Source organism: Bidens hawaiensis, unplaced genomic scaffold (assembly GCF_021521415.1).
Source record: "Bidens hawaiensis isolate Kalapana, Puna unplaced genomic scaffold, B.hawaiensis_p1.1 tig00001597_1, whole genome shotgun sequence".
NCBI classification, from domain to species: Eukaryota; Viridiplantae; Streptophyta; class Magnoliopsida; order Asterales; family Asteraceae; genus Bidens; species Bidens hawaiensis.
Genome location: NW_027491092.1, coordinates 612,527 through 626,517, shown reverse-complemented (window position 1 = coordinate 626,517; position 13,991 = coordinate 612,527). Strand labels below are relative to the sequence as shown.

Here is a 13,991-nt window from a genome sequence, read left to right as displayed (position 1 = left end):
TAAATAAAATTAAAATCCAAAAAAATATATAAATATTATAAACAAATAATGTAAAGCAACCCCGTAATATGGGGGATAAAAGCTAGTTAATACATATACGAACGTAAACGAACGTTCATGAACATAAATTGACGAACGGAACATGTGTTCATGTTCGTTCGTTTAGTTAAATGAACATAAATTTTTTGTTCATGTTCATTCGTTTATTAAATAAACGAAGATAAACGAACTTTCCATCAAACACTTCACGAACAATTCATCGAACGTTTGGTTCATTAGAGCATTCACATCCAACCCTCCATTTTATGTGAGGGTTTTTTATAATTTAGAGAGTAGTTTTGGGTGTTGTGAGTGAAAAGTTTTTATATTTTAGAAAAAACAGTAATTTTTCTGTATATTTGAAAAGTTATTGTTACCTTCTTATAATTTTTTAATATTTTTTAAAATTGGTTGAGTGTGGGAAAAAGAAAAGTTAGTGAAAAATGTATAAAAAGTATTATCTAATTAAAATGAAGAGAGAAAATATAATGATTTTTAGTGTAATTTTTAGTTTAGGGATAGAGAGTAGGATGAGAATGCTTTTACTGCCTATCTTTTCTCATGTATTTAGTTGTTCTAGGCCCCACTAATCTAAGACAGGTTACCTTTTTATTTTTAATGTTTTTAACATAAGCAAAATGCATAAACTCATAAAAAAAGTGGAGAATATTTAATGTTAATCATCATTTTTGATTTTATAGTCTATACTCTATAGTTACAGCAACTAAGGTGAACGAACTACTTTTTAATTCTTCTTTTCTCTGCTACTTGTAAAAGTGGGAAAAAAAAAGGATATAAGATTTATTTTAAAAGCTTTCACAGTTATAAAATTAATATATATATATATATAATATATATAAACAAAAACCTAAAAATCCTACGTGTTCCGATGTGGTTGCTCCCCCTTTTATGGAAGCCATCAGATTGCTTGATTTTTAAATGGAGGCCTCTCATTGATTTAACCCAAATTCATGGGTATGGGTATTACCAAAACCAGATAGTTCTTAAACGGGTTATAACATCTCATTAAATTAAAAATTAATCTTACCAATTATTTGATAGGAAAATCCTATAAAATAGGGATATACTAAAATTTAATATCCAATTTTTTTTAAAAAAAGATATTATTTATTATTAATAAATAATTTTATAGTAAAAAACATAAGAGGGTCATGGGTCACCAAATCCAGATAGCTTCTAAACGGGTTATAACATATCATTTTTTTATGAAACTCTTTCATCATCAAACCCTAAGTATATTATTAACTTTCTTATAATAAAAAAAATTAAAATACAAAAAGTAAATATTAAAAAACAAAAAATGTAAAACAACCATTCTCTCAAGCCATCAGATTGCTTTATTTGTAAATGAAGGGTTCTCACGCATTTGGCTCAAATTCACGGGTAAAGGTCTCACCAAACTCATATAGCTCTTAAACGGGTTATAACATCTCATTATATTAAAAATTATCTCATCAAATATTTGATATTAAAATCCTATAAAATAGGGATATATTAAAAATTAATATCCTATTTTATTAAAAAAAAGATATTATTTATAATTAAGAAACAATTTTATAATAAAGAAATAAATGGGTAATTGGTATCACCAAACTTAGATAGCTTTTAAACAGGATTATAGCATATCATTTATATTTGTGTAACCATTTCATCATCAAATCTCAATTATATTAATTATTAACTTTCTTACAATAAATAAAATTAAAATCCAAATATACATATATGAATATTGAAAACGAATAATGTAAAACAACCCCCGTAATACGGGGGATAAAATCTAATGTGTGTGTGCGTGTGTGTGTGTGTGTGTGTGTGTGTATAGGGTAAGGATCCTAAGAGAACCATTGGCAAATTGAGAACTTTGAAAACCATTTTGGACTACTAAAAAACATCTAAAAAAATATTAAGAAATTATAAAACAAAAAAAACAAAAATTTTAAAAAAGTAAAAAAACCAAAATTCTTGTATTTCATTCCTTCATTAAAAAAACCAAAATTTTTTTTTCTTTTTAATTCGTACTATACCTATACACATATGTATACTTTCATTTAATCTCTAGTTACGTAATGTACACATATGTACATTATCATTTACCTTAAATTATACATATGTGTATAGGAAAAAACATGTGTGTACATATTATACATATATGTATAATTAAAAAACAGATTTTTTTTTCTTTTTAATTCGTATTATACCTATACACATATGTATACTTTCATTTAATCTCTATTACGTAATGTACACATATGTACATTATCATTTTCCTTAATTATACATATGTGTATAGAAAAAACATGTGTATACATATATATATTATACATATATGTATAATTTAGCTAAACCGATAATTTTTTTTTTAGAAGCCGGGATAATAAATAAGAACTTTGATTTTTTTACCTTTTCTATTTTTTTGTTTTATGATTTTTTTTATTTTTGGGTTTTTTTGTGGTCCAAAATGGTTCTTATAGTGTTCAATTCCCAAAAAGTTCTCACATTATCCTGATCCCATATATATATATATATATATATATATGGTAAGGTTAAAATGAAAACCCTACTTGAGCTGTGAAAACCCGCGAAAATCCTTTGTAACATCGTTTTTTTTTTGTTACATGTAATATATGTTGTAACATTTAATACAAAACATCGAAACATCAAAAAAAAAATGTTTTGCTATTTCTTAACATTTTTTATTAATTTTTATATATGTTTTCAGGAGAGAGAAAAAGTTATATTTATATTTACATTTTTTATTCACTTTAATTGTGGACCACAAGATTTAAACATTAATTAAAAACATGCGGTTGAGAATGGGTTTCTAGAATTTTTCACAACTCAAGTGAGTTTTCATTTTATACATAGCCTACAGGAAATGTTTAGATTGAAAACCCAAGTGAGATGAAGAAACCTTGGAAACCCAATGGGTGGTCAAAAACTGTCCACATCTACCTTCTACATTTATATAATTTGAATGTTAAAGGGTATTTAAGTTTTTTTACTTTTACGATCTCTTTCTCTCTTTTTAAAGGTTATATATCAATCTCTCTCCCTCTCTCTTCTTTCTTCTTTATTCTGTATTGGTATTTCAAAACCAATGATTAATTTATTAGTATCAATCATCTCCCACAACTAAAAGTATCCTACCTTTGGTGATCTTATTTTTTTTAGTTAATCTCCAAACGAGATCATAGGCACCAATCAAATTTAAGTAATTTTGATATAAGAAAACCTAATTTGGAATTGAACGCAACTCAATGAATCTATTTTTTAAAAAACATATATTAACTAAAAATCTTTAGCTAAATAAATGAAATATATTTTTCGATTTTTACAAAACAAAAGCATTTTCACCACTATCTTCTATGTTAAGTTGATTTTAATTCAAATTATTAATATTTATATTAACATGCTCTTTTTATTAGACTTATATTATTATCAATTTATTAAAACTTTTTAATTTCCATATTTGTTAATATATAAATATTAAAAATAATGTGTTAAAACAAAAAAAAAATAGATGTAATATGTAGAAACAATATGCAAAAACAATATAATATGTAAAAAAATTGTAAATACGTAAAAACAATAATTAAAAAAAGAAAAAAATGTAAATATATAAAAACTATTTAATATTTTAAAATGAAAAAAATATAAATATGTTAAAACAATATGTTACAACGGAAAAAAATGTAAATATGTAGAAACTATATAATATTTTTAAAACAAAAAAAATGTAAATGTGTAAAAACAATAAGTAAAAACAATATGTCAAAAAATAAAAAAAATATAAATATGTAAAAACTATATAATATTTTAAAACAAAAAAAATGTAAATGCGTATAAACAATATGCTAAATAAAAAAAATGTAAATACGTAGAAACTATATAATATTTTAAAATAAAAAAGTGTAAATATGTAAAAAAAATATAACAATTTTAAAAAATATGCAAATATATAAAAATAATGTCAAAACAAAAAAAAACATGTAAATACGTAAAAACAATATAGTATGTAAAAAATATGTAAATACATGAAAACAATATATATATATATATATATATATATATATATATATATATATATATATATGTGTGTGTAAACACAAAAATAATATGTAAAAATGCAAATCTAAGTAGTTGTATAGTAAAACCATTCATGAAATGACAGTAATTGTTTTTTCTAATAGCTAAAAACATACAATTTGGAATATACTAAAATTTAATCTATTACAAAGATAAAAGAAAGTATAAATTTCACATTTAATTTACAATTTTTTGAATACACAGCTTCGCATGTTTGATAAAAATAAATATGAAGCACTTTTCTCTTAGATATTTTTAAGTAACAATTTAAAACAAATATTTTAATGCCAAATATGAAACAAATATTTTCCCAAATAGTGTTTCCAGCTGCCATCTGTTGCCGGGAATCTCCCTATTGTATCACCTTCTCTTAAACCACCTACACTCTAAAGATCAGAACCGATGGCAATAGAGACAGGAATCAATGGCGGTTGACAGAGTCTAACACTATTACCATCACAACGCATCCGTGGACGGCCCTAGCCAACGCCGGTTAGTGGTTCCACCACCTAACACCTTTTTAGAATCTTGAAAGTTGGATATGAAAAATAAAAATCAAAATTTGAAAGGTGGTAGAAAAGGAAAGTATAATTGAAAGTTGAATGTGAAGATTAATAGATAGTTTCAGATTTTGAAGAGTATAAATAATGAAAGAGAGAGAAAACAAATGAGATTTGAAGTATTACATGAAAAATGTATTAAAAAACTTGAAGAAAGAGATAGAGAAATCAAATGGTCTATTTTACCCTTTATGTACTTCCTCTTTATTATTAAATTTGTTTTTATTCATAAAGAAGTTACTTTAAATTTTAGCCATAGATCAATTAGAATCAATGGTTAGAGCATTCCCATCCCATCCCTCATAATTATGTGAGGGGATTGGTAAATTATAGGGATGAGTTTTGAATGATTTTGAGTGTAAATTATAGGGTGGATAGAGAAATGTGGTGATTTTTTGTAAATTTGGGGAAACATTTAGGGAACATTGTTTGCCCCTATTTATTTTTTAATATTTGTTGGATTGGTTGTGAGTAGAGGAGAGAGAAAACTGTAATGATAAAAGTATTATTTAATTAAACAGGAAAGAGAAATGTAGTGTTTTGTAGTGTAATTATAGAGATGAAGATGGAGAACGGAATGTGAATGCTCTTACAAATGAGTTTTTAGAGTTTCTTAAACTCATAAGGGTTTTTAATATAACTATACCTATATATATACACACACAAACACTAGATTTTATCCCCCGTATTACGAGGGTTGTTTTACATTATTCGTTTTTAATATATATATATATATATATGGATTTTAATTTTATTTATTGTAAGAAAGTTAATAATTAATATACTTGTGGTTTGATGATAAAATGGTTTTACAAATAAATGATGTGTTATAATCCAGTTTAAAAGCTATCTGGGTTTGGTGATACCCATTACCTGTTTCTTTTCTTTATTATAAAAATGTCTCTTAATTATAAATAATATCTTTTTTTTAAATAAATAGGATATTAATTTTTAGTATATCCCTATTTTATAAGATTTTCATATCAAATATATGATGAGATTAATTTTTAATATAATGAGATGTTATAACCCATTTAAGAGTTAAGATTAATTTTTAATTTAATGAGATGTTATAACCCGTTTAAAAGTTATCTAATTTTGGTAAGACCCATACGCATGAATTTTGGTTAAATCAATGAGAGACCTCCATTTAAAAATTAAGCAATCTGGTGGCTTCCATAAAAGGGGGAAGCGACCACATCGCGACACGTAGGATTTTAGGGTTTTCATTTATATATATATATTATTAGACCATGCATGTTTCAATTACTAGAAATATATATACCCGCTTACATAAACCATACACGTAAGCAAAAAATATTTTAATTTTCATTATATTTTGTCATAAAATAATCTGTTAAACCGTTAATTTGCTTTTAAATTTTTAGCTTTCTTGGATAATAATGTTTTATAAAAATCAATTTACCTTTTTATAGTAACTTTTTATTTTTATTTGGGAAAATTCCTAAAATATGCCTTTTTAGAGAGAATTCCTAAAATAACCCCTTTTTTCTTATAATTATTTAGAATTTGAAGTTAAGAGAGACTTTGTGAAAAGAAAATTATTATGGGGTAGTAGGCCAAATCTTAAAATAAAGGGAGGGAGCAGGTAAGATTTGAGAAAATATTGAAGGTAAAGTTCAAATTTTTTGAAATATTGAAGGAAAAGTTCAAATCTTTTCTAAACTTTTTTTCTAAAAAAACAGTCTCCCAAAACTGTTTTTTTATGTTTCCTACCTGGCCCAGTTTATATTTTCAAATTCTTAAAAAAGATATTTTTTATAATTATACCCCTGAACCACCACCACCACCTTGAACCACCACCATCACCGACGCCGTCACCCCCACCCCATCACCACCATCGTCACTTCCACCATAGCCGCCTCCACCACCGCTACACCCATCACCGCTGCACCTATACACAATACTTAACAAGTTTCCATTATTCTATAATTGGAACCAAGTGGCAGTAAACACGGAATAGTTTTGGTTTACTTAGTGCTAGTAATAGTATTGGCCTATTGGACTCTTCAGAGGTCGGTTTTGATGGCTCATGATGATGTGTTTTGGTGTAAGTTCCATGCTTGCATTGTATACAAAGATTGTATAATTTATAAATAACAAAGTTGATGCATTGGGGCTTGAATATGATTAGAACCTGAAATATTGTTGGTGGTTGTTTGTGATGGGTGCAGCGGTGGTGGAGGCGGCTATGGTGGTAGTGACGGTGGTGGTGACGGGGTGGGGGTGACGGCGTCGGTGATGGTGGTGGTTCAAGGTGGTGGTGGTGGTTTAGGGGTATAATTGTAAAAATATATTTTTCCAAGAATTGGCCAGGTATGAAACATAAAAAAAACAGTCTTGGGAGACTGTTTTTTGAGAAAAAAAAAGTTTAAAAAAGATTTGAACTTTTCCTTCAATATTTCAAAAAATTTTAAACTTTACCTTCAATATTTTCTCAAATCTTACCTGTGCTCCCTCCCTGTCTTTTAAGATTTGGCCTGCTCCCCATAATAATTTTTTTTTCCCAAAGTCTCTTTCAAGATCAAATTCTAAATAATTTTAAGGAAAAAATTGCTATTTTAAGAATTCTCTCTCTAAAAAGGGTTATTTTGGAAATTTCCCCTTTATGTAACCAAACCAGATTTCATATATATGTCAGTAAGTTTTAGCTTAACTGGCATTGAAGGGAAAATGAATATTTGACACGCAGAGTTGCAAGGTCTTAAATTCGAATCTGATCCCAACCGGTTTTACCTCTGTAGGCCTTCAGGCAACAGGTTTTACCCGGAACTGGAGATGGTGAGCTTGAGCTGCCCGGTGTTGTAAGCAGTCATGGGCGTATATGGTCATCTTTGGCAATTGGATCACCCCGAGTAATTGGATTTTATTCGGGAAAAATTCCCAAAATAGCCCCTTTTAGAGAGAGAAGTCCCAAAATAGTCCTTGTTTCCTCAAAATCTTTTATAATTTGGACTGTCAAGACGCATTGGGAAAAAATAAAAATAAAGACGAGATTTTGAAAGAAAGTCAGGTAAAAGACGAGATTTGGGGAAATAATGTAGGTAAAGTCCAAATTATTTGTAATCTCGAAGCAAAAGTTCAAATTTTTCAAAAACTTTTTTACTAAAAAAAACCGTCTTGAGAGACTATTTTTTATGTTTTCTACCTTTCCCGTCCAAATTTTCATATTCTTGGAAAATTATATTTTTTACAATTATACCCCTAAATCACCATCACCACCTTGAACCACCACCACCACCATCACCGACGCCGTCGGCCCCACCCCATCACCACCACCGTCACTACCACCCGCCTGCCCAGTCTACCGTCAATTGATTCGAACGTAATATACGCTATTAACGGTTCCTCCTCTATCAGAAAATCCAACACTTTCTATTTCAATCTGTCCTTCATTCTCTCTACAACGCCACCCCTTTTTCTCTCTCTACAACCACACTTGCATGTTATTATTATTATCTGCAAACTGTAATTGCTTTATTTAAATTCCTGCGAAATGCACAATCTCAGTGCCCTCATTTGAAACATGTATTTCTTGAGAGTTGAACAAAACTCGATAAGTAGTATAGAGGGAGGGTAGCAAAGCTACCAACGGATCCCTTATCCGACCCGCGGATCGTCAAAGACATCCGCATCCCACGGATCCATCAACCAACCCGCAGATCGCCAAAAGACATCCGCACAAAGAATAAGTGGACTGGTAAAGCCATCCACAATCCAAGACACTTCGTGGAACTCCATCATAACCCGCGGATGGTCACGCAAGCATCCGCGGAAGGAAACCATAAACAAACTCAAGGGACTCATCACACGTATGATCCCCCACGTGATATGGAAGAGCAGTTGTAACAAACTACTTCTAGAAGATCCCCTCAAAACCTCCTGATAGCGACATCGGCCAATGGAAAGAAGACACCTGGACACGTAATGGCCATCCCACGAAGTGCACAGATAATGGCTACACCATAAACGGGTCCAGGCTTTCACATCCAATAAACGCCCGACACATGTCCGTTCAGGTAGAGAGGGAATAATGTGATAGCGACAACTCCACCAATCACCTTCCCTTCCCCTTCGGCTATAAGTACGAAGACCATCTCTTCAAGGTATTCATACGTACTCTCAAGCCTTAAGCAATTACATATTGAGTCCTACTTTACTCCGTTGAAAGTACGATACTTATTCTCACGCCGGAGGGTGGTTACGGGAAGACCCCCCACTCTGTCCTTCCCGTAACGAGACTCAACGGTGTTCTATTTTGCAGGCATCAGCTTGGATCTGCTCTTAGTACTTCAGTAGACTCGCATCTGTGGAAATACCCGATTGAACTACCCAGTTCGATCTAGTGTTTCTTCATTGGCGCCATCCGGTTTTATCTAGATACACGGTTTTTTACGGTTTTTTCGATTCACTGTGATCTGAAAATGAGTCAGAACCAACAGCCTTCTGCTGCTCTGGCAAGACCCCGTCGTATTGAAATTTAGGACGAGTCAGTCCACGAAGGACAGGTGTCGGAGGAACTTCGCCGAAACACCAGAACTCCGGTCTTCGAGAATAGGACCGGAGAAGTTCCAAGGTTTGAAGACTTTGCACCTCGAAGAAACACCAGAACCCCGACCCGGGAAGACCAAGCTTGAGAGTTCTCGAGGCTAAAAGTCACTGAGATCCAACAGACCACTCAAACCCCGGCTCTGGAAGACGGAGCCGGAGAATTTCCTAGATTTGACGGGGACAAAACGAGAACTTACCAGGCCAGATCTGGTAAAAACATTCTTACCCCAGAAGAGTGGTACCAACAAGAGAAGCATCGGCTAAACGAGGAGTGCCAGCGAAGAGTGAGGCAAGATCAGGTCCAAGCTAGGACACTGACATACGACTCGCCATCTCCACCCCCACCACCAGTACAACACACTCAAGAGCTAGAGATGGAAGACAACTCACGTTCAGCGGGTCGTTCACTGGAAAAGAGCCACGAAAGAAGTTATCACACCCAGTGTACTTTATCCCGCAGAAATCCAAGGGATACCCGACAGAGAGAAATATCTCAAGAGGAAGAGTACGCGAGTGATGGTAGTTGGGATTATGGTAGAGAAACCTCCAGCCGTCCCAAGCCGTTAGTTAAACATGCAGAGTAATTCAGCGATGCGGAAGAGGACTTCACCAAACCATACCGCCCCGCTGCATTCGTGGAAAAATCAAATTTCATTCCGCGGAGGGCAACCGCTCCTTTCCCAACTAACATCAAGATCCCGAGCAATTTAGGAAAATACAACGGAATGACTGATCCAAGGGATCACCTGCTGAACTTCACAGCGGTTGGGGGAGTAAGTGGATGGACATTGCCCTATTGGTGTCCTATGTTCGCATTGACACTAACAGGTGCAGCCAGGGAATGGTTCGAGAAACTACCAGACGGTCAAATCAGCAGCTGGGACGACCTGGTAGCAAAATTTTCACAACATTTCAGTCAGCAGCGTAAACATACCAGAGATCCGTCAGAAATCCTGAGTGTAGTCTGACGTGATAATGAATCGCTGGAAAACTTCATCACCAGGTTCAACAATTAAAGCTTGAACATTGGTGGAATTAGTGAAGACATGTTAAAAGGAGCATTCCGAGTGAATGCAAGGAGCCCTGAGATGGTCAGATGTTTGACAGGCCGGGATGGCATGCCCCAGACTTGGGACACGATCATGTCCGCGGCCAAGGTCTTCGCAGCCACAGAAATGTTGCTAGGGCGAGAGGCACCAAAACAGCAAGCAAAAACTGAGCCGCTGAACACTCAGTCGAAAAAGGAAGAGAAAGGTTCGATATGGTCAAGGATACAACCCCCGGAAAGCTCTTCCAAACAGTTTGATGCCAGATCACTGATCGGGCAGAATCAAAAGGATAGAGCAGCGGGTAGGTCCGACCGACAACATTGGACACCCTTAAAGAAGACTCCGTCCGAAATCCTAACAACAGAGAATATTGAATTCAGGAAACCTCAACCGCTGGTCAAGCGGGTAAACTTGAATCCGAACAAGCATTGCATGTTCGACGAGGAGATCGGGCGTGACACAAATGAATGCATAAGCTTGAAAAATGAGATCGAGTCCGCCATCAAATCTGGAAAACTTGATCATCTGCTTAAAAACGTGCGACAAGGTCCGCGGAAGAACGCAGCTCCCGCAGACAAGGGTCCCCCGCGAAAACAGATCAAGGACTTGAATGTACACATGATCCAAGGAGGACCCCCTCGGAAGTTCAAGCGGAGAGAAGCAGATGAAGAAGAATGGAAAAAAGAACCCGTAGTTTTTCCAAGAGTGAAAGGAGGGCCATGCATGAAACAGCCTCTAATCGTCACGGCCTTGTTCGGTCACTATCGGTCTCAATATGTCTTCTTCGATACTGGGAGTACATCCGACATAATGTATGAACGGTGTTTGAGCAGCTAGACGAAGAAGACAAAGCAAAGTTAAAACCTGTGCATGCCCCGGTTTCTGGATTTGGTTACGAGGTTATGCACCCTAAAGGGGTCATAACATTCCCTGTCACGCTGAGTGACGGGATCCACTCAAGGACCGAGGACGTCAAGTTCCTGGTCCTACCTGCGAGATCCAAACATGATATAATCTTGGGGCGTGAAGAGATCGGTGACTTCAACGCCAATCCTTCCACAGCACATGGTGCAGTAGGTGTCGCCACAAGAACAGGAGTAGCAATCATCCAAGTCAACAAACATTGCTACGCAACAGAGGGATCAAAGCCTGCGAAGGTGCCCAAGAAAGCACTGCGGACGGAACCCGAAAAGTGTGTTGTCAACCTGGAATACCCGGAGCAAACCGTCACAATCGGGGCGACTATCTCAGAAGCAGTGCGCGTCTTCCTGAAACAGCTGCTGATCAAAAACGCAGATATCTTCGCCTGGAAGCCTTCCAATATGACAGGCGTTCCACGAGATATTTCAGAACATCAACTGCGGGTCAACCCGGCGTATACACCGATCATTCAGAAAAAAAGGAAGATGGGTCCCGAACAAACAAAAGCCATGAACGAGCAAGTGCAAGATCTGTTGAACACAGGGATCATCCGAGAAATTCAATATCAAACCTGGGTGGCAAACCCGGTGATGGTCCCTAAAAGCAACGGCTCATGGCAGATGTGCATCGACTTTAAGGACCTGAACAAAGCCTGCCCCAAGGATTGTTACCCGCTTCCAGAGATTGACCTCAAAGTAGACGCAGTGGCACCCTTCAAATTCAAGTGTTTCCTGGATGCTTACAAGAGTTACCACCAGATACGTATGGCGGCCCGCGATGAAGATAAAACCGCTTTTTGAACCGACCAAGGCACATTCTGTTACAAGATGATGCCATTCGGTCTAAAAAACGCGGGAGCCATGTATCAGCGTTTGATGGACAACACTTTCCGAAGTCAGATCGGGAAGAACTTGGAGGTGTACATGGATGATCTGGTCATCAAGAGTGTGGAGGAAGACCAAATACTCCGAGACATCGAAGATGTTTTCTCCACACTCAGGAAAATCAATATGAAACTTAACCTTTCAAAATGCTCCTTCGGCATGGAAGAACGAAAATTTCTGGGAGTAATTGTCACCGTGGAGGGATTCAAAGCAAACACGGAGAAGGTGCAAGCCATCGCCCGGATGCCATCCCCGTCTTCAATAAAAGAGGTCCAAACACTGAATGGATGATTAGTGGCCCTAAACAGATTTCTGGCAAATCATGCGGCTAAGTCTTACCCATTCGTGTCAACATTGCGAAATTGCTTGAAAAAGGCACATTTCAAATGGACACCTGAAGCAGAGGCGGCGTTCCTGGAAGTGAAAAAATGCCTCATATAGCTTCCAACATTAACCGCACCCCAGGAAGGAAAACCTCTCATTTTGTACCTGTCCGCTTCAGACATTGCAATTGGAGCAGTCCTCCTAACGGATCGGAAAGCCGTCCAAACACCGATATACTACGTCAGCAGAATGCTAGCGGATGCTGAAACTCGGTACTCGATGCTTGAAAAACTTGTACTAGCGCTAGTTTACGCGGCATGGAGGCTAAAGAGGTACTTCCAAGGTCACCCAATACAAGTTTTGACAGACTTCAAGCTGAAAAATGTGTTAGTCAAACCTGAATTATCCGGGAGATTGGCCAAGTGAGCAATCGAATTAGGCGAACACTCTATTGAGTACAAGCCCAGACCTGCGATCAAAGGCCAAGTCTTGACAGATTTTATCACAAAAGTACCCGCATGAAAAGTCCAGGAATGTCTGCTCGAACAGTAACCCCCGATCCCTTCCGACGAAAGTCAACAATGGACTCTTTTTACGGATGGAGCGTCAAGCGGGGAGGGGTCAGGAGCGCGTCTGAAATTGATTAATCCAGACGGCCAAAAGTTCACCTATGCCATCAAGCTAAACTTCAAAAGTACGAACAATGAAGCCGAGTATGAGGCATTCTTAGCCGGATTGCGGATTTCAAGAAAGCTGGGCATAAATTTTTGGAGGCTCGGGTCGATTCTATGCTTATTGCAGGACAAGTCTCAGGGACTTATGAAGCAAAGACTGATGTCATGGCTTCAAACATGTCCCAAGCTAAAAACCTGATGCAACAATTCACTTCATGTAAAGTAGTGCACATCAAAAGAAGTGAGAATCGACCCGCGGATGCCTTGAGCAAGCTGGCATCCACCAGCTTCGAACACATGGGCAGAGACATCAAAATCGAAGTTCTGGATGCTCCATCCGTCCCACAACATCAAGTTTTGGTTATCCAAACCGAAGCAATGTCTTGGATAGAACCAATTCAGACTTACCTGTCCTCCGGCATCCTCTCGGAAGATAAGACAGAGGCCCGAAAGATCCGCCACAAGGCACTATGCTACCAAGTTCATGACGGAATCTTATTCCGGAAGTCTTTCCTTGGTCCACTACTCAGGTGTGTAGACGCCGAAGATGCCAATGTGTAATTAGAGAGATCCACGAAGGCATCTGCGGATTGCACGCCAGACCAAGGATGGTGGTGGCAAAACTTATGAACGCGGGATACTACTGGCCAGGCATGCATATGGACGCACTCAAAGACATGCACCGCGAACATTGCGGCCCCAGAACAAACTCATTCCAGTCACCGGGGCATGGCCTTTCCAAAAGTGGGCCATGGACATCATGGGACCATTCCCCGAGGCTCCAGGACGAGTAAAGTTCCTATTGGTCACTATAGACTACTTCACAAAGTGGGTGGAGGCCAAGCCGCTGGCTAATATAAC

At 36.2% G+C, this 13,991-nt stretch overlaps 1 protein-coding gene across 1 annotated transcript; it reads left to right on the top strand.

Annotated features, from left to right (window-relative positions):
- Positions 1-13,244: 13,244 nt before the first annotated feature.
- Positions 13,245-13,691, top strand: LOC143589397 (uncharacterized). The gene has a single exon (XM_077070167.1). It carries the CDS (start codon positions 13,245-13,247, stop codon positions 13,689-13,691), a length of 447 nt encoding a protein of 148 aa, XP_076926282.1.
- Positions 13,692-13,991: the final 300 nt, after the last annotated feature.